The sequence below is a fragment of the Monodelphis domestica genome, chromosome 1 (assembly GCF_027887165.1).
Source record: "Monodelphis domestica isolate mMonDom1 chromosome 1, mMonDom1.pri, whole genome shotgun sequence".
NCBI classification, from domain to species: domain Eukaryota; kingdom Metazoa; phylum Chordata; class Mammalia; order Didelphimorphia; family Didelphidae; genus Monodelphis; species Monodelphis domestica.
In genome coordinates this window covers 157,005,095-157,026,296 of record NC_077227.1, presented here as the reverse complement: position 1 = coordinate 157,026,296, position 21,202 = coordinate 157,005,095, and the positions used below count along the sequence as shown (strand labels likewise).

The 21,202-nt window shown below is 39.1% G+C and overlaps 1 protein-coding gene across 1 annotated transcript in view; it reads right to left on the bottom strand.

Annotated features, from left to right (window-relative positions):
- The window catches only part of DIS3L (DIS3 like exosome 3'-5' exoribonuclease), a 36,599-nt gene extending 22,791 nt beyond the window's left edge, over nucleotides 1-13,808 (bottom strand). Inside the window, exons 1-4 of the mRNA XM_001375958.4 lie at nucleotides 13,030-13,808; nucleotides 10,656-10,809; nucleotides 2,993-3,121; nucleotides 1,778-1,913 (exon numbers count right to left, since the gene is read on the bottom strand). Of these exons, the coding sequence (XP_001375995.1) occupies nucleotides 1,778-1,913; nucleotides 2,993-3,121; nucleotides 10,656-10,809; nucleotides 13,030-13,168 (558 nt within the window). The 5' untranslated portion in view covers nucleotides 13,169-13,808. The remainder of the gene's footprint in view (nucleotides 1-1,777; nucleotides 1,914-2,992; nucleotides 3,122-10,655; nucleotides 10,810-13,029) is intronic.
- Between the last annotated feature and the right edge of the window lie 7,394 nt (nucleotides 13,809-21,202).

The following is a 21,202-nucleotide window of genomic DNA, read 5'->3' as shown; positions in this document are numbered from 1 at the left end:
CATGCCTAGAACACGTTCCCTCCTCAGCTGTAGCTCTTGGCTGCTCTGGCTTCCTCCAAGACTTCTGCACGTGGTCTTTCCAGTACCTGACTTCTCTCCTGGATGGCCTTTTGTTTACTCTTTCTATATCTTAAATACACATTGTCTGTCCTTCATACTTGAAGAGGAACAAACAGACATCACTAGGACCTCGGGAGGGTCTACCACAGGTTGGACAGGAAGAGTGAATATTTTGGATGGAGATGTCTCTAAACTTGCACGTCTCAGGTGTGGTTATTTTTGTGTTATCTCCTCTATTAGAGATTCTCAAAGGCTGAAACAATAGCTGTACTCTTTTGGATATCCCCAGAGCATAGGATAGTGCTTGGTAGATAGGCACGACTTAATAATTGTTGACTGACTGACTGACCCACCAGTATAATACTTTTCATTTCTCGCAAAGAAACCCCATACATTCTGTCTCTATCAAATGAATCTGATTTGGTCTCAACTTTTAGTCAAAATTCTTTGGATTCCCTAATATGTTGTCTCTAAGTCCATACAGAAGTCAAATTATATTATCCTTTTTATTCATGCGAACATCTCTTCTAGCCATTTCAGAGTCTGATTCAAATTTGCTTTCTTCTTTCTCGGGCTCTCAATCCTCAAGTGCTTTAAACATATCCATTTCTCAAACCTTCTTCCAACTTCTGTCATTAGCACCCAACCTCTTTGCAGTTTTCTTCTTCATTCTTTTCTAAGTCCAAATCCCACCTGACAGAACTTATTAGCTGCCTCACCTTCACCCCACATTGCTTTTTCCTTCCACTATCATTCAGCTTTGTGAAACCCCAGATCACAGGGTTTGTGTGAGAAAAGTTGTGCAAAATGAAATTGCATTGAAACACTTGACAAAGAGAAGTGATTTTCACAGAGAAGAGGAAAATGTAATTTTAGTCAACTGTCCTCTGCAGGAACAAGACATGATGTATTGCAGAAGAAAAAAGAGGTGACATTGCCATTAATATCTAGGGCCCCTGGAATTCTTTGGCATTCTTGAACAACGTTTTTTGGAGGACAAGGAAATTCTATTGGCAAATTTTAGCAACAGAAACATAAAACAATTGAGAGCCCTTATAAAATCTACATTTAAAGGTTCAATTAGAATCTCTGGGATTTGACAAAGAGAAATGAGTGGTCTTATCTAAGACTCTACCTTAAAAATCATAGCAATCAAATGTCATTTGGTATTGACAAGAAAAAACAGATTAATAATCTATTAAAGAATGAACTGCCTTTCTATAGCCCCCAAAGGGGCCCTCTAGATAGTGCCATGGCGTGAGGGCATCCTAGGGCAGACGGTCAGTGACAATGCCTATTGTGGCTCAAGATGATGGAGCTTAAACGAACAATACACTTCGATTCTTTTATGTACTCACACTCTTCCACACATAACTGAGTGTGAAGAACAGCTGAAAAACACCCTAAACAAGCCTTCAACAACAGTGACTCTTTCAGCCCCTGGTTTGGGTGTCTAAAGCCCTGGGTTTTCCTGTAGCATGCCAACAGTGACAGAGTGGAGCTGGGGAAGATTGTGGGGGCTGTGTAGTCCAGGAAGCCTTGCTCAGAATCATCCGTGTCAGCCTAACTAGGTAGGGGGGACACAAAACCTTGAGGTGTCTTCTCCATTCTTTCCTGTCCCTCAGTGACCAAAGGAGCCATGCGGGCACAACTTAGGGAGGACACCTCACCCCCACAGATGACCCTCCCACAACTGCTAAAAAGTAAGTGGAAATACCTTGAATGAAATCACAAATACACCTTCAGTTTCACTTCCATACTGCTGAATTGCCTCTTCATCTTCCGTCACCATAACAATGGGCATCCTATCTTGGCAGTGGTGATAGTACCACACAGCTGCATTGTAAATGCTCCTAGAAAAACAAACCATGTGCACCCTCATCAGCCACACACATTAGAAAACACAGATGACCGCTTAGAATTTCATGTTTTGTTCTAAATCGTCAACTTGGGAGGCAATGGGGAAGCAAGCAGAAAAACTGCGTGATTTGGAGATGACAGTCTGGGATGCAATTCTGGCTTCCAAAGCTAACAAAATGTATGACCGTGGGTAAGTCACCTATAGTTACCTGCCCATTTTAGTGTTTGTTTGTTTTTAATATTATTTTATTGTTCCCCCTACTACATGTAAAAACAATTTTTAATTTAATTAATTTAATGCATTTTTAAAGTTCTAAATTCTCTAATTTTAGTTTGTTAACTCTTATTTAGGTCTCTAAAAAGTAATAAATAGACTAATATGTAACCCTGGGAAATTCTTATGATCTCCGGGCCTCATTTTCTTTAGCTGTAAAAGGAGGGGCCTTACATGGTCTCTAAGCCATTTCTAAATCGATGATTCAAATACCCAAAGTACTTATTAGGGACTAAAAAAGAAAATCTTTCAGCATACACATGTATACACACACCACACTGGAAAACAATCAATACCATAAGGATGGGCTGTGGAACTATAACAAGAAAATAGCTCACATCGTTTAAAAGCTCTATAGCTTTCCTATGGCAATGAAAAGCTCATGTGATAGTCAAAGGATATTGCTTATGTATTTAAAAAAAAAAACTTTCCCCATGGTCTCAGTATCAATTCTAATATAGAAGAGGCACAAGGGCTAGACAATTGGGGTTCAGCAGCTTGCCCAGAGTTACACAGGTAGGAAGTGTCTGAGGCCAGTTTTGAACCCAGGACCTTGATGTCTAACCACTGTGTCACCTGGCTGCCCTGGGTTTCATGTTAATTATGATGGTGTCATTTCGTAGGATCAGAAGAAATGTTGGTTTTCCCTTCCAAGCTACCTGATATAATGGAAAATTTGAGGATGTATCCCAGAATTCTTTGGCCCTTAACATATATTCTTCAACTCTTCTGAGCTTCACCTTCATTCTAGTTCCACCAGCAAGGAAGCTGATAATTCACACAGATTCAGTACTGTACCTGGTCTGCCATTTTTCCATGGACTCTCCTCTTTCTCTGGGAAGATAGGAGTATTGCTGGAACTCATTAGCGAAGAGAATACAATCATGACGGGCATCCTTCAGGAGATTTCGAAGTTTGTTATACTGTCTATGATGTAAAGAAGGAAAATAAAATTTAATGAAGTAGGTGCTTTCCTGGTGTCATGGTGGAAATGAAAATTTTAAAAAAGTACTCAAAAGAAAATTTCTAGTAATTTTTAAGTGAACAAATATTTCTTAGATTGGCATTTTTTAAAACCACTACTTTCTTTCTTAGTAATGTAAACCTCAAAATTTCTTAGACTTATAAATGTTGGAAAATTTCACCATTGGGAAATTTCATATTTGAAAAATTTCCTATTGATCAAGTGGGTCTTGGCTATTGGAATGTGAACCCCATTGGCATGGGAGGTTCCTCCTCCTCCCTTCTTAAGATTACTTTAGGACAGAAACCTTTTGCTGAACAATGGAAAGGACTTTGACCTATGCTTAAGCATAGAACAGGAATTTCTTTGAGTCATGATTGATTTTAGAATTGATACAATGGAGATACTTGGAATCAATCTCCACCCTACTCAGTCCTAACAGGATTGAGGAAGGGCTGCAGCATAGATCAAAATTTAATTATTTGAAAATATGACCTTCAACAGACATGTGCAAAGCCAGAGACCTCTGGGCGGTCCTGGGTTAAGCTAGAGCCTCCATTGGCACAGGGAAATTGATGGACAGTGATTGGTAGATGGGAGAACTGAGGGGAGGGAACTTGGATGGTTTCCTTAAAGATAGAGCTGTCTGAAGACTCAGGGGGTGGTTGAGGAGTTTGTCTGAGTGGTTGGAGTGTGCTCTGAGAAGCTGGCTCTGAAGGAAGCTGAAGGTGGGGGCCTCTGAGACTGTTTCTCCATTTTGGTAACGTGAATAATGGGGACTGATCTCTTTTCTTTGCCCCAGCTATCTAAGGGCTTGGGCCCTTTGGCCCAGCCTAAACAGAAGGGTTATTTAAGCCCTATTCCTTTCTCTCCCTTTTCTCTCTCTCTATCTCTAATTCCTTTCTTCCTCCTGTTGTAATTAAACTCCATAAAAGATTGACTGCTGACTTGAGTTTTCATTTAGGAATTACATAGCTGAATTCCTTGGCGATCTTAAATTAATATATATCAGTCTTTTAAAGTTATTTCCTTGTCACAGTAACAAATCTAAGACAGAAGGGCAAACAGGGTTCAGTGATTTGACAAGGATCACATAACTAAGGAAGTGTTTGAGGCCAAATTTTTATCCAGGTTGTCCCCACTCCAGGCTTGGTATTCTATCCACTGTGCTAACTAGCTGCCCCTAGGGCTATTTTCAACAACTTGTAAAATCAGCATCTTTACAAAGAGAAATCAGATAGGAGATATTTTAAAACAAACAAACACCCACACGACCCACAAACCTTATCTTCTTAGTTATCAATCAAACACAAAAGATCTGGCAAGAGCTAGGCAATGGGGGTTAAATGACTTGTCCAGAGTCACACTGCTAAGAAATGTCTGGGGTCAGATTGGAATCCAAGTCTTCCAAAATCCAGGCCCAATGCTCTCTCTGCCAGGCAGCTGCCCCACCAGGTCCATTCTTGTAAAGCACAGCTTTCTATCTGGATCCGTGCTTTCATTTTCCTGTTAGGAAACAGTTCTGTCCTGCAATTTAGTGGATAAATCTTTGTGCCTGAGGTGTTAAAGGGTGAAATGAACTGTTCAGGTCACCCAGTTGGTGTGTGTCAGATTTGGGACACTGAACCTAGGTCTTCCCTTCTCTATAGCATGATCCCTCTTGGTACATGGCTTCTCCAAAGCATGGACAACAGGAAGTTAATGACATTTTCCAGACCACTAATGCAAGGTCACAAGATCTTCCTCTCTCAGAAGAGGGGGACATACCACTCAGATCTGAACGTCAAGCCAGCAGCCATGGATGGATGGGCCAAGTTCAAAAGTAAGATGGTCCTTTTCAGGAAACTGGCCATTTTGAAGAATAGAGACATTCATAATTATTTAAACAGAATTTATTATTTCTCTGAAAAAAGTATGTATCGTTCATAGTAGACCAGATATTAAATTCACATATACATTATACAAGGCAGGCAATTAACATTTATACCTGGTTCAATAGGAAAAACACTTGGGTCACATACCTGCTCAACTGCCTCACACTTGGGAAAACAAAAAGCCTTTTCTTAAAGCAAAGATGAAACACTTTATCATCTGTCTTTCCGAGGAACACTGACAAGCACCATCAGAATACAATCTATTTATTCAGTCAAAATGCATTGATTAAGCTCTTGCTATAGGTTAAGCTAAATGCAGGGTATACCAAGACAAAAATGAGCCTCTGTACTCAAGATCCTTATGTTTTCTAGAAGAAAACGTGTACACATATAGGAGTGTGTGGGTGTGGGTGTTGGGGGAGAGGTGGAGGCAAAAGAAAGAAAGAGGAGAGCGAGGAGGAGAAGAGAGAGGGAGAATGGGAAAGAAAGAGGAGATGGGGAGGGAAGGAGAGAAGGCAGAGAGAGAGAGAGAGAGACAGAGACAGACAGACAGACAGAGATAGACAGAGACAGAGAGAGAGAGATAAAGATAGAGAGAATGATACAGTGGATAGAGTGCCAGAGCTAGTGCCAGGAAGACTCATCTCATTCAAATCTGGTCTCAGATACTTACTAGCTGTTTGACCCTGGGCAAGTCATTTAACCTTGTTGGCCTGAGTTTCCTCACCTGTAAAATGAACTAGAGAAGGAAAGGGCAAACCACTCTAGGATCTTTGCCAAGAAAACCCCAAATGGGTTCACCAAGAGTCAGGCACAATTAAAAAACAACTGAACAACATATATATGTGTGTGTGTATATGTACACATACAAAAATACATCTATATCATACACACACACAGAGTAATTTGGGGAGGGGAAGACATTAATAGCTCAGAGGGATCAAAAAAGACCACTTGGAGGAGGTAGAACTTAAGCCAAGCTTTGAATAAAATTAGGGATTGGAAGTGACAGAGGTGAGGATGGAATATATTCCAGGAGAGCCACAAAGATGTGGAGAGGGAAGTATGAGATGTCTGGCATCAAGAATAGTCACAAAGTGGGGTAGCTGGGTGACTCAGTGGATTGAGAGTCAGGCCTAGAGATGGGAGGTCCTGGGTTCAAATCTGACCTCATACACTTCCCAGCTGTGTGACCCTGGGCAAGTCACTTGACCCCCATTGCCTAGTCCTTACCACTATTCTGCCTTGGACTCCAAGACAGAAGGTAAGGGTTTAAAAAAAAAAAAGAATAGTCACAAAGGCCCTTTGGATGAACCTCAGAGCACCCAAAGGAAAACAATGTATAATAATACTAGAAAGAGAGGCAGAAGCCTGCTTGTGAGGGGCTTTAAGGTCATGTCCCTCACTCTCTGGCCTCACACTGTTTTCCTGAGTCTTTTAAACCTTGCCTCTGGATAGTGGCTGACACTGCTCCCCAGCCCTAGAATGTCTTCTTGGTGGATTCCTACCCATTGCTGAACACCAGAAGCCCTCTCAAGGATGCTTTCCCTAGGGTTTTGCAAGACTGCCCATGTATAATGTATATCAAATTATTTGCCTATTCAAGGAATGGGAAGGGGAGGAAAGGAGAGAATTTGTAACTCAAAATTAAAAAAAAAAAGAAGAGAAACAATTTTCTTTGCATGTAATTGAGAAAAAAATTAAATGCAAAAAAAAGCCCCATCAAAGAGAAGCTTTTCCTGCTCTCTTTCTTCTTGGACTTCATTCCAAAGACTGCTTGAACTTCCAAGCATTTATCACCTGCTATTGTTATTTAGGTCGTGGACCAATGTTTTATCTAAACTCTCCTCCCAGTCCAGCTCCCAAGACATGAACAATGTAAGCACAGACATGGGGAGACTTAGTCAAGGGAGCTGTCTGGGTTTCCTGGCTTCAGGTTAAGCGTGCTTCTCTTAGCCTCTGTATAATTAATAGAACTTCATCTGCCCTGAATCAAAAGCTTCCTGAATGACACGTGTTATTTACAAGCATCATAAGAAACCGCTCATAAAGAATCAAAAATACTTACATACCCATAGCCTTAGCCAGTCCCAGTGGGAAGAAACAGGAAAAGGTTACCTTAAAAGCTGAGGTTTTTGAGCCTGTCTTCCCATTCAGCATATGCAGATGGGTGTGTGTGTGTTTTACTCATCATTTTCTTAAGCATTCAATCTGCTACCTTTTCTAAAACTTAAGCAAAGCTTAAATATTCTAAAAATAATATCAACCATGTCGTTTGCAATGAGTAAACACAAAGCTAAAAGTTTGCCTAATGAGCAAAAAGCTCCTGAGTCCCTTGGCTGGTGCTATTTCTCCTAAGGTTCTTCCTTGCCTCCACCAATCCACAATCTAAGACTTCAATAGAGTTGAATAAGAAAGGTCTAGTTCAAATGTCTCCTCCAAGAAGGCCACCCCATCGCTTTTTGATTTTTCACTAGAGGTTATTGTGTGGGCTTGTATTTGTTCCTAAGTGGCTGGGGAATGGTCCTTTAGTCCAAATCAACCAGCTCTTTGCAAGGGGCTGGGGACACACAGATAAAAACTAAAAACAGTCCCTGCCCCCAAGGTGCTTACATTGTACACAGAAACAGGGGGAGAAAATTTGGGGAGCTGTGACCTGGGCAAGTCACTTCACCCCCACTGCCTCGCCCTTACCACTCTTCTATCATGGAACCCATACTTAGTAAGGCGAAGCTTAAAAAAAAAAAAACTAGAACAGGGATTTGAGGGAACTCCAGGAAAAGGAATGGGAGGCCTGGCATAAAAGCTGCTTCTGGGAATGGGAATGTGGATTGGGGGTAAAGAAAGTGGAATTTACTTCTATAATCAGTCAATCGCTAAGTATTTATAAAGTGCCAGGCACTGGGCCTGCTGCTGGGGAAACAAGTACAAAGAATAAAACAATTCCCGTTGGCAAAGAGCTTACAGCAGGGGTCCCCAAACTTTTTACACAGGGGACCAATTCACTGTCCCTCAGACCGTTGGAGGGACGGACTATAAAAACCCAACCCCAACCCTAACCCTAACCCTAACCAGGCAGCAGTATACACAGTGCGGAACTCCGCCCCCCCCCCCCCCCCCATCATGGGTCACCATGCTGACAGCGGTCTCCCATTGTGTAGCCACATAATTCTAAGGTTTCACCTAAAGGATTATGTCACCGGAAGTAGTACTACACATGAGCCACGCTTTGCAGTGCCACCACATACAGAGCTCCTCTCACTGACCACCAATGAAAGAGGTGCCCCTTCAGGAAGTGCAGTGGGGGCTGGATACATGGCCTCAGGGGGCCACATGTGGCCCTCAGGCTGTAGTTTGGGGACCCCTGGGTTACAGCATGAAAGTAAAGCCAATCAATACAGACAAAGAAAAATAGTTCAGTAGGAGGTAGCTTGGAAGGGAGGGTTAGTAGCTGGGGTGGGGGCACAAATAGGAAAGGTTTCAGGCTTTAGATAGTCCCTGAACTTTCTTTTTCTTTCTTTTTTCTTTTCTCTCTCTTTTTTTAAACCAAAGCTAGACATCTGGGGCTAAGTGACTTGCCCAGGGTCACACACAGCTAGAAGTGTCCAAGATCAAATCTGAACATAGGTCCTCCCAACTCAAGATCTGAGACTTTATCCACTGCTTCGACCTAGCTGCTCCCTTGGGTTGAGCCTTACAGGAAGAAAGGGCCTTTAGGAGACAGATTGTTGTTGCATGTCCTTCATTTTCCCATCACGAATGGGGACTGGCTTGACTTGAGAGTGACCCAGAGACTTAAGTGAGGCTGTGGAGCTGGCTGATGGAGAAGACCCAGGATGGAGAAAAGTTCCAGGGAAGAAGAGCTAAGAGTTGGTTAGCCATCGTTTTCCCAACCAGAATTGCAGAGGAGTGAAAGGCAGGGTCCTTCTATACTCCTGAAATACTCCAAAAGGGTACAAACTGGAGGTGCTCAATATAGACTATTAGTTAAAAAACAACTATGTGAGCACAGTGTCTATCAGACTATTGCATAAATCCCAATTATTAGAGAATTCACAACAGTGCTTAGCATCGGAAAATCAAAATTGCTTTTCAACAGATTGATTTGTTTAGAAACATTTTAGAGAAAACGATATTTAAAACTCATCTCTTTACATCTGGAGGTATTTGGGTATTGCTTTAAAAGTCTTTTCAAATGAAAATATTTAAAAAAAAACCAAAGTATCAGATTCTACATTGTGTCAATAATTCAAATGATAACAACAAATTGATTTTAGTAGCAGAAATTGAAATATGACACCTGGAGCTGCATTTAAACTTGGAAATGTATAAATATTTCTACCTTAGTGTCAGAACAAGATCATCTTTAAATTCATTTAATCATATTCTATCTGAAAATCCTACACACAATCTACTTAATGCACATTTTTATGAACAGGACATGTAATAAAGGCAATTTATCATTTTAATATACAAATAAAAACACTTTACATCTTTCACTGCCAAGTAATGAAGAAACTTCAATGTTTAATAAGAATACATAACTCCCATATTTAAATGATTTTAGGTATTGGGTTGGCCTATATAAATAACTCTAATATGCTATCTCTCAATAACGAATGGTCTCCAGGTTCAATCACAGAATCTTCTTATAACATTCAATGGAACAAAAACATTGTTAAAGCTTTTCTGCTTTAAAATCCGTCAATTATTTTTTTCATTTAGATATTTTTATAAAGAAAGAGTTTTAGACAGGCTTCTGCCAGAAGGCCTTTGTTTAACAAATTCAATTATTGTGAATGGTTGCTACAGTAAGACTCTCCAAACAAAAGAGGAGTTTATTTTAGGCATCCTTCAGCAAACCATTAGATGAGGGATAGGTGACTCAGTGGAAAGAGGAAATGAAGTCAGGAGGACCTGGATTCTAATCTGACCTCAGACACTTATTAGTACATAAACCCTAAGGCACTTAACCCCAAATGCCTAGCCCTTACTACTCTTCTTCCTTGGAACCAATACTTGTATTGACTCTAAGACAGAAGGTAAGAGTTTTGAAAACAAAATAAAAAATAAATTATTAGATAATATGATTTATATGTACTTGCAATGGAGAAGCATAGATTTTAAAGAAAATACCAAAATGCTTTTTATTCAATAAATTATTAAAGATTTCTGAAAGAATATATATATGCTCATATGTATATAAACATATATAGGCACACAGAGTTCCATACACATGTATATACATATTAGAATTAAAGTGCTAAGGACACTGAAAAGAAATCAGGAATCTACTTCCTAAAGCATTCATAGAGCACAAATGCAGACCAAATAATGTCATAGCTGCATTGATTGTAACTTTAAACACCAATCTACTGGGACATGAGCTATATTATGCTTCAGTCATTTGCTGAAACAAAAATCATGAAATAAAGCCACTACAAAAATGCCTTTCATTATTCCTTATTAGATAAGTGAAAAACAGATTAGTTCCAAAATTTCATTTACATGAAATAACCATTTGGCACCCTCTACTCCCACCCCTACTTCCAGGCCCAATATAGGGCCTTTCCTTTTAAACAAGTTCAAATCACAAGTAAATAATTATGCAAAACTGAAATACCTTCGTCCTCTTTGATGCTGTACAGCTTGACAGGCTGTTTGCATGAAAATAATACCTTTCAGCTCAGGAAACTCAAGAATCTCAAGGTAATCTTGAACAACTTTCCAGTCAGGGATAACATAATGAGTCACATCACTGGACAAAAGTTTCCCATCTGGAACATAATTCAAAATTTAAGAGATGAGACAACACTTCCAAGGCTGCTTTATTACCACTGCCATGTCGCGGAGTCCCAGTGTACGAAATAACTTACAACCTTAACTACCCTGCATGGTTTTTAAAAGACAAGACAAATCTACTTTGGTAAAGGGCCAAAGAGCAAGTAAACTTAGCAGCTTCATTTTTCTAAAGGTGGGATAAATAAAAACATAACATGGTTTATTATGATGCCAGAGTGGCTTTGGGAAAGTTGATAGATTTTCTCAAAAATAAACAAACTTTTAGGATTTTAGGATTACTTAGATTTTCTGCGTTAACCCATCGTTGCCTAGCCACCCATATCTGAAGACTACGAATAAGGCAATTTCCAGAGAAGAATAAAATGCTATTATTTCTAAATATAATTTCATGCTGGAGTTCTACCTTATGTTTCTGAGGGTAATGTTGCTGATCTATAATGAAGATGTTAATTAAATGAGCTGTTTGACAATGGGCAATAAATGAGACAGTTTCTATCTAGGTTTATCCAACTTTGACCATGAATGTTCCACCAAGCCCTGAAGTTGAGGGTTCCAAATGGTGCCAGTGGTTCATTCCTTCCCCATCCAAACAGCTTCCCCTAGAGGAATGATAATATGGGCTCTCTCACAGTTTATGTGGCGGTGGGCCAGATATTTAACATAGATATATGATACTTCAGGTTCTTTCAGCTCTACTATTATTAAGTTCACTATCACACACGGAGGGTAATCTTGAAAGCAAACTAGAGAAGACATCTGTGTAGGGCACCAAAGAAAAAACTAACAATAAGGGTGAAATATGCCTTTGGTGACTCTCACCACTGTAATGGAATGTCTATATCAACAGAAAAAGGAGATGGGCACAGAACTAGCCATTTCAGGATGCCCAGGGTATCACGGGGGCATCTGGGTGGCACAGCAGATTGGACACTGAGTCAGGAAGACCTGAGTTTAAATAGACCTTCAGACATTCAGGAGTCGTGTGACCCTGAACAAATCATTTAACCTTGTTTGCCTCAGTTTCCTCATCTGTAAAATGAGCTAGAGAAGGAAAGGGCAAACCACTCCAGTACCTCTGCTAAGGAAACCCCAAATGGGGTCAAAAAGGGACAACAGACTCAACAACAACAAGGATACCCATGACTTGATGTAACTTCTGAACACTAAAGGGCCATTTCTGGGACAGCAATTGAGTTTTCATTTAGAATCAACCCTTCTCTCTTATCTGGGAGGACTGCCACAATCAGGAATGCTCATTTAAGCTTAAGAAGAAAAGGACTTCCTCTGTGGTTTCAAGCCCTGCAAAGTTAGGATCAGCCATCATTGCACTGCAGCATCGACGGCGTCCTGGGATTTAAAGCAAGAATATAAAATATTTCAAACTCATCCATCTTGAGGATAAGGAATCTCTAACCCAGAAGGAGGAAGTGACTTGAGATCAAGCAAGCAAAGGCCAAGTTCTTACTAAGCCAGGCACTGGGCTAAACCGAAGAGGAGGGAACCCAAACAGTTCCTGCCGTCACGGAGATGACAATGTGATAACTCGTACCCAAATAGGTGCATACAAGATAGAGAGGGAGTAGACAGGAAGTAACCCTAGGAGCAGGAGTCCTAAATCTTTCTGATGTTTCTTTTAAATTACAATTACAAATCACAAAGAAAACCAATTCTGTTGAAATAGAGACATGGGGGGGGGGGGGCAGGATCAGCCCAAGAAACCGCTAGCTCCAGGGGGCGCCTAAACATCGAGCAAAGGAGCGCAGGCCCAGTGTTGCCATTCAGCGCCCGACTGCCTTCCCACCCCCGCCTCCAGAGGGCGCCTTAGCTACGTGGGGAGGAGCACAGGCCCCCGGGTTTATCATCTCCTCCTCGAGAGGGGTGCGGCTCGTTTTTACACTCCCGCCCCGCCCCCAACAGCTCAGGTTCCGGTCTCGCCGGGCATCCTCACGCCCCAGTTGGAAGAGGACGGGAGCGTACGTCCAAGTGTTTACAACCTCCCGACCAGGTCTCGGTCCCAGTTCCATCCCGCGGCTCCGCCGCCACGAGGAGGCGCAGGCCCCATATTTACACGGTCGGGGGCTGCTCTCTTCGTCTCCGCCCTCCCCTGCGGGGGGCGCCACAGCGGCAGAGGCCGGGAACGCCCGCTCGTGTAGCCTCCTCCCACTCTCCCTCCCCAGGCCCTCCCCAGCTCTGACCGTTGTGGCAGCGGGCGGGCTGCGGGCACAGCGGGCTGTTACAGGGCACGCTGGGCCGCAGGTAGTGCTCCCTTACGATGCGCACAGTACGGCCCTGGAACGTCCTCAGGTGGAGCACCTTCTCCCGCTTCTGCAGCATGGCGGCGACTAGGCCAGGGAGCGGGAAGAGGCGAGGCCGCGGCTTGGGGCCCGCCCCCTTCCGCCCTCGAGAGGCCCGGCCCTGGACTACGCGCGGTGCCTCCCGGAGACCTGAGGCTGGAGCTGCACCTCAAGCTGCTATTGATTTCGCTACGGCCCAGGCAGTACGGGCGCTCCGCGGGGCTCAACGGCCACCCCCGCCTCGTTCTAGGGGCCTCGGAGGTGGCAGTGGCGGGGGCCCGAAACGTCCTTCCTGAGGACTGGGGTCTCCGTGGCTTAGCCAGAGCTCTGTCACTAAGCGACCCTCAGGTTGGGGGTAGGGCAAGGAGAGAAGAATCTTCCTACCCCCAAATAAACGGTTGTGGAGATAATGGAAAGGAGGAGAAAATACATGAAAGGCTTCCAGTTCCACGGGAAGCAGTATAATTATCGAGTGTTAATTACTGCAACTTCTTTCCCCTCGAAGCCAGTCAACAAACAGGTATTAAGCCCCTGCTGTCCACGCAGCACTAAGCAAAGCACTGGAGATGCAAAGACAAAAAACGAACCCTCTCTTCTGGGAGCCCATCTTCTAAAAGAGGGGACGACAGAAAAGAGCTGACAAGTGTATTTTATATAAATATATATAATAAATACCTCCCCCCAACACAAACAACGACCCCCTAGGTGGCCAAGTGGATAGATAGAGTGCTAACCTGGAGTCAGGAAGACTTAACTTCGAGTTCAAATTTGATCTCGGACACTTCTGTGTCCGATCTGAGCAAGTCACAATCCTATTTGCTTCAGTTTCCTCATCTGTAGAATGAGTTGGAGAAAGAAAAGTATCTTTGTAAAGAAAATGCCTAAAGGGATCATGAACAATTGGACAGCACCGACAGACAACTACATACACAATTCATATCTATAACCATATGTGTGTGTGTGTATATGTGTATATATATATATATATATATATATATAATACTCGAGATAAATTGGAGATAAGTTCTGGTGAAAGGCTCTGGCATTAAAGGAGATCACATAAGGCTTGTCGCAGAAGGTAGGGTTTTAACAGAGACTTAGAAGCCAAGAGGGGGAGTTAAGGCAATTACAGGCTAGAGACAGCTTGTAAAAATGCTTGGAGTGGAGAGATGGAGATAATCGTGACTATAGCTTTTTGTAGTTGTAATTTGCTACTGATATCCTTGCATAACCTTATGACAGTAGGGGAGCACCTTACCTGACATCTCCCACCACCACCAAGCTAAACTGAGCTTTGTCATTAGGCAACTTTGAGAGACCCTCCTGTAACCACAATCTGCAGTCTAATTTTTGGGTTAACTGAAGGACTTCTCAGGTGAAAAGTACAGTAGTTGCCCTAGAATGAGATATTACTAGTCAGGGTGTCACTACATAAAATTTGGAAGCTATAAGATCATAATAAATTTTATTTCACATCTGAGAGTTTTTCATTATTAAAAAAAAAGAGCCTTAAGGATTTCTAAGCTGTTCAGAGGGATCTGGAACTTAGCATACTTGTTAGTTTTTCATCATTAGTTGATTTCATTCATTTATTCATTCAACAAACATTAAATTCCTATTATATGCAGAATCCTTCCAGGCACAGAGTTGATTGATAAGAAATTTTAGATAAGACACTTTGATTTGTTGTGAAGATCAAATGAGAACATACACAACAATACAAACTTTAAAGAACTATGTGAATGATATTATTTATCCCTCTAATTTCTAGTGTCCTTCCTTCACAAGAAATACAATTTTGTATTTAGTTTGAATTCTGTTCATATTCATTTTGTAGATAAAAGTGCACATGCATGTATATGTATACATATATATATGCACACGAACATTTAGTTTCCTTTGATAGATATAAGCAGGGATTATTATTTCTTTTTGTCTTTGTATTTGAGGCACTTAGTATGGGACTTGGTGCAAAGTAAGTACATCATAATGTACTATTGACTGATTAATCAAATCAATGGAGTTTTCCTTATACCTGAAATTACTGTCAAATCAATAAGAACCTCTATTAAAAACACCAGACACTATGCTTATTGCTGGGGATATAAAGAAAGACTAAATAGTAACAATAATAAACTGTACAAAGCAATTTGTTTTATGTTTCACTATCATTTTTTGTTTATAGGACAAACTACAAATATTACTACAAAATATTTTGTTAGTGGTTTCAGGTAAAGGAAAACTCTACTGATTTTAAGTACTTACTAAGCATCTGTACACGTATTGCACCAATAGGCTATTTGTAAAGTATGTTAAAGAAAAACCATGCTTACTCCCTAAGAAATTATAATCTAAAATGGAAAATGCTGTCCTTTTTTGTCTCAAAGATTGCACAATACTTTTCTTAAACTATCTTGTGCTTGCTCCCTTAGTTTCAGACTGGTCTGTCCGTATAGTCAGCATTTCATGCTGCATATATGATTGGTTAAAACTGAACAAAAATGTGTCTTTTGTTGTCCTTACTTGTGGTTACCTTCATTTCAGTTTATTCCAGCCCAATTAATGGTGGCAAGCTTTTCTATAGCATAAGCTGAATGGATGCATTCTTGCATATAGGTTTAAACATCATTGCCACTTTGAATATTTTTAGTTTGATCTGTAGCATGGTGCTGTATCGATTCATGATCAGTTGGCCTCACAAAAGACACACTAGCCTTCTTGATTCGGTTTTTTAATCTATTATCAATGAGAGTACCATTAGATAATGTGATGCCAGGGTAGCAAAATTTAGTGACAGCTTTCCACTCCATATTGCTGATGAGAATAGTTAATTAGGAATAGGTTCTCCTGGTGCATGACTTGATTCTTCTTCAGGCTTGGCATCAGTGTGCTTATTCTGCAAAGGAATTGTTAATCATTTGCATGCTTACTTGCATATGTGTTTCAAGAGTGCAGTCATCAGCAAACAACTTCTGAATTACTACTGATGAAGGGTTATCATACTGTGAGTGGTGACCAGATGTGCATTTTTATAAAGGGTAGGCAAAGAACTTATGGTCTTCTGAGGGATTTACATCCAATTTATTATCTTCATGGGTTAAGATAAGAATTTACTTCCAGTCCAAATACCCAAATTGGCAATCTTGAGCTCATAATTTCTTGTATTGTTTTAAAATTTTTCATTATTTTGTTTGTTACATTAAAGTTCACACATATTCTTCTCTTCTCCTTACTAGAGAAGGTATCATTTGACAAAAAATACATATATAAAATGTATTGTACATATTTCTGTTCATTAGTTATTTCTCTGAAGTAGACTTTCTCAATCTTCAAACTATATTTCTTTTTCTGCATATAATGTTCTTTTGGTTCTGCTTGTTTCACTCTTCATTAGTTCATATAGGACTTTCCATGTTTTTTTTTAAATTAACTTTCTTATTTCTTTTTTTTAACTTTCTTATTTCTTACAGCACAGTAATATTCTATCACAATCATATACCTTATTCAGCCATTCCTAAACTGATGAGTATCCTCTCAGTTTTCAATTCTTTGCCACCACAAAGAGAACTGATGTAAATATTTAGAAAATAAAGGTTCTTTTCCTTTTCCCTTGATCTCTTGGATAACAGATTTAAGAATGGTATTGCTGGGTCAAAGGGTATACACAGTTTTATAAATCTTTGACATAATTCCAGATTGCTCTCCAAAATGGTTGCATAAGTTTTCAGTTTTACAAACAGTATATGTGCCCTCATTTTTCTACATCCCTTTTAACATTTGTTATTTTGCCTTTATTATCACTTTAGTCAATCTGATAGGTATGAGATGATATCTCAGAGCTGTTTTGATTTGTATTTCTCTTATCAGTAATGCTTTAGAGTATTTTCATATGGCTATATATAACTTTGATTTCTTTGTTCAAAAATTTTCTGTTCATATTTCATATTCCTATAAATTTGACAGTTCTCTATATATTTGATATATGATATCTCTATCTGAGAAACTGTCTATAAAATTTCTCCCCTATTTTCTTCTTTCCTTCTAATCTTGACTATATTAGTTTTATTTATATGAAAACTTTTTAATTTAATGTAATAAAATAATCTACTTTATACTTTCATATTCTTTATCCCTTATATATTCATAAATTCTACTATGGATCTGATGGGTAATATACTCTATGTCCTATTTTGCTTATATCTCTGTTCATATCTACATCATGTATCCATTTTGATCTTATCTTAATGGTGTAAGATATTGGTCTATACAGATTTCTCTCTCTCTTCTCTCTCTCTCTCTCTTTCTCTCTCTCTCTCTCTCTCTCTTTTTCTCCCCCCCCCCCTATTCCTCCCTCCCTTACATTTTGTCTTGGAATCAATCCCAGTATTGGTCCCAAGACAAAAGAGTAGTAAGGGCAAGGCAACTGCTGTTAAGCAACTTGCCTAGGATCATACAGCAAGGAAGTATCTAAGACCAAATTTGCATCTAGGTCCTCCCCACTCTAGTCCTGGCTCTAGATTCACTGAGCAGCCTAGCTTCTAACTCAGCCAAACTGCTTTTCAGTTTTCCCAGCAATTTTTACCAAATAGTAAATTATCCCTAAAACTTGGATCTTTACTTTAACAAGGTTACTATCATCTTTTATTGCTGTTTCTTTTATGTCTGTTTTATTCCACTGATCAACCTTTCTATTTCTTAGCTTTTGCCAGATGGTTTTGATAACTACTGCTTTATAATAGTTTAAAATCTGATTCTGCTAGACTTCCTTCCATTACAGTTTAAAAATTAATTCATTTGATATTCTTGACCTTTTGTTCTTTAAAATGAAATTTGTTATTATTTTTTCTGATTCAATAAAATAACTTTTTGGTAATCTAATTTGGATGGCATTGAATAAATAGATTAGTTTAGGCAGGACTGTTATTTTTATTATATTGACTTTGTCCACCCCTTGTATTGTTTCTTAAAAAATAAATGAATGGGACAGAGAAATGACAAATAAGATGATCACAAAAAATCCTGGAAAGGCTTATATGAAATGAAAGAAGTGAAGTGAGCAGAACCAGGAGAACATTATGCCCAGTAACAATTCTGTATGGTGAACAACTGTAAATGACTTAATTCTTATTAACAAGACAAGGATCCAGGATATCTTCAAAGGAATCATGATAAAAATGGGTATCCACCACCATGAAAGAAACAGAGGCCAAATGCAGATTGAAACATACCATTCTTCACTTTATTCCTCCATGAATTATTCTTTAATGTAAGCAATATGTATCTCTTGTTTCCCAATATGATGCACAGGGAAATATATATAATATGACATTCTATCCCTCAGTAATCTTTTGCATAGCTGAGGACTTCTGAGCCATTTTTGCTGGATCTCTGGGTATCCTCATTTAGTTCAGCCTTTAGCAATTCCTCTATTCCATACTGATTCTAAGGAGGGATTCTGTAGTAGGGAAAGAATTAGTCTTTCAAGGATGGCAGCTTCTTCTAGAAGAGGGATTCTTAACTTTTTTTGTGTCATGGAATCCTTTGGCAATGAAATCAACTTTATGAGTCCCTTCTTAGAATAATGCTTTTAGATAAAATAAAATATGGAGAACTACAAATGAAAGTAAATCTATTGGAATATTTATCAGTTTTTAAATTCATAAATGCCATGTTAAGAACCCTTGTTCAGGAACCTGCTAGGACAAATCTCATTGACTCACATTTGGGAGAGCACTTCACTCAAGTGATACTGATGGATGTTGGATATGAAGGGAAAAAAATGCTTGATGTTGAAACTTAATTGCTTGAATAGGTTACTGAAGAAGCTCATGGAATTTTCTCCAAAATTCTTCAAAGATATTTGGAACAGTCTGCCAAATGTATAGTGACAGAAGGGAAGGATGAAAACTTTATCCTTGTATGAAGTCCAGTGGCAGGGCTAAGGGAACTAAGTATTGGGTTGATAATTAGGACCTATGGAATTTAAGTACCAGCTCTCCCACACATTCTGTATAGCTGGTTTAACTTTACTGAGTCTTAGCTAGTGTTTCAGAATTTATTGGGTGTTATAATCAACTAGTCAGTGATGAAGAGTCATGCTAATATCTAAAATAACAAAATTTATCCAAAATAGTTATTTTCATCTGTGTCCCAACTCAGTGGAAGATCCATTTAAAGAGAAATGGTTGCTATGATGCCTGTTGTATTAAAGGGTAATTTAATTTCATATACATTAAATGCTGTTAATCCTTGATTTTCACTTTTTTTGTTATAGATATTATAACTCCCTTTTGATATTCTGAAAGCACTGTGAATCCCCATAATCCACTTTGCAGTGATTGCTGTAAAATGTTCTGCTTGAGAGCATTTTTGGTGTTAAAAAATGAGAATTATTTTCTCTGTGCAAATTGTGTATCTCAGCAGGATTTTTATTGTGCAGTTAACCTTTTTCCCCTACCACGTAATTTCCTTCTACACCACTAAGGGATGCTATTTCATTGATTTTGAGGTTATAGTGCTAACTTCCCTTCCTGTCGAATGTGGAGATGGCATTCAGGCTTGTAGGTTATTCCTATCAAAATGCTTCCAGTTGCTTGTTACAGAAACCTTCTGTATTTTAATAGTGCCTTTCAACAAGAAGCTCAAAAGTATTACTGCTTCAAAATTAATTAGAACTACACTTCATTCATTGAGCTGAAGAGGAACAATGAGAGGGGTGGGATCCCAAGTTCTTGAAACATTGTGCAGGGAAAATGAAGTTGTATGGTTAGTCACTGAAAATTATTTAAAATATGAACACACCTATTTTTCTTTTATTTTTTTTGGACTAGTGTTTTTTGATAGAATTAAGTTTTCATTTGTCATTTTTATGACATGATCACTATGCATAATTAAATTTAATTTAAAGATTGTACTGCACAGAATTTCCCAGCTCATTTTAGTTTTTTTGTTTTTGAATATAGCTGTCTGAAAACCTGCATTCCATTTCATATCTTATAATGACAGCTAATGCATTTAAAACCTTGTAATAAAAGGATAATGGAGAGATTATAAATGGAAAAGATGGATATTATGTTTTAGTCCCTGAATTCTTATATTCGTGGCATATATAGAAATGCATGCTATAATGAAAAAGTAGAGGGCTTCCTGGAAACCTCAGAGGGTTAGGACACATAGAAACGGGGTGGGGAGGGGGTGTGGGTATTGTATTTTTATAAATTAGTTCAATTTAAATCCTCAAATAATGTTATTCATTGAAATGAATTCCATATCTCTGTATGTAAAGGGAGAAGGAACAAATATTGAGAATATAAAGACTATGATTCATATGTGAGATTCTACCACAACAGCTTCTTGCCAAAGGAAACAGCCTGTACTAATCTTTATTTGATTTAAAATAAACATTTTGAACTTCATAAAATATGTTTAAGACAATTACATTTGTTGGAATATTTGAAATGTAGAGCAGCAGAAATAATGTCCTTAAAGAAGAAATCAAAACACCAATCCATTCATCAGGAGACCATACAAGTATAAAATTGGCTGTAATGATGTCCATGTAGGCCAAATTAGCTTGGTTAGACCAAGATGATAGAAAATTTGAAACAAAATCTTACCTATATCAACCCACTGATTTATTTTGTATCCAGAATATAGTTATGAAGACATCACAAAGACACAAAACTGATTGTTTTTTTTAATGTTTAAAGCAATATGTACAGAAGAGAAGCCTTGAGGGGTTCCCTCCTTTTGTTTCACTGTTCAATTTCCACCAAGAATGAGTGATAACTGTTTCATTTAGAGATAGAAACCTCCTGTAAACCCACAGTGTCATATGATAGAAATTTTACATTTAAAATATCGTCATGATATTTCAATCTCATTATGAGAGGGTGGTAGATAGATCAAATCTGGGGGAATGCTAGTATAAACTGCCAGTTGTGTGTGTGTGTGTGTGTGTGTGTGTGTGTGTGTGTGTGTGTGTGTGTGTGTGTGTGAAGAATTGAGATAGGGTCAAAGGCATGATTAAGAAAGTCTTTGTAACATTTTTAAAAGATTTTTCATTCTGCATTTT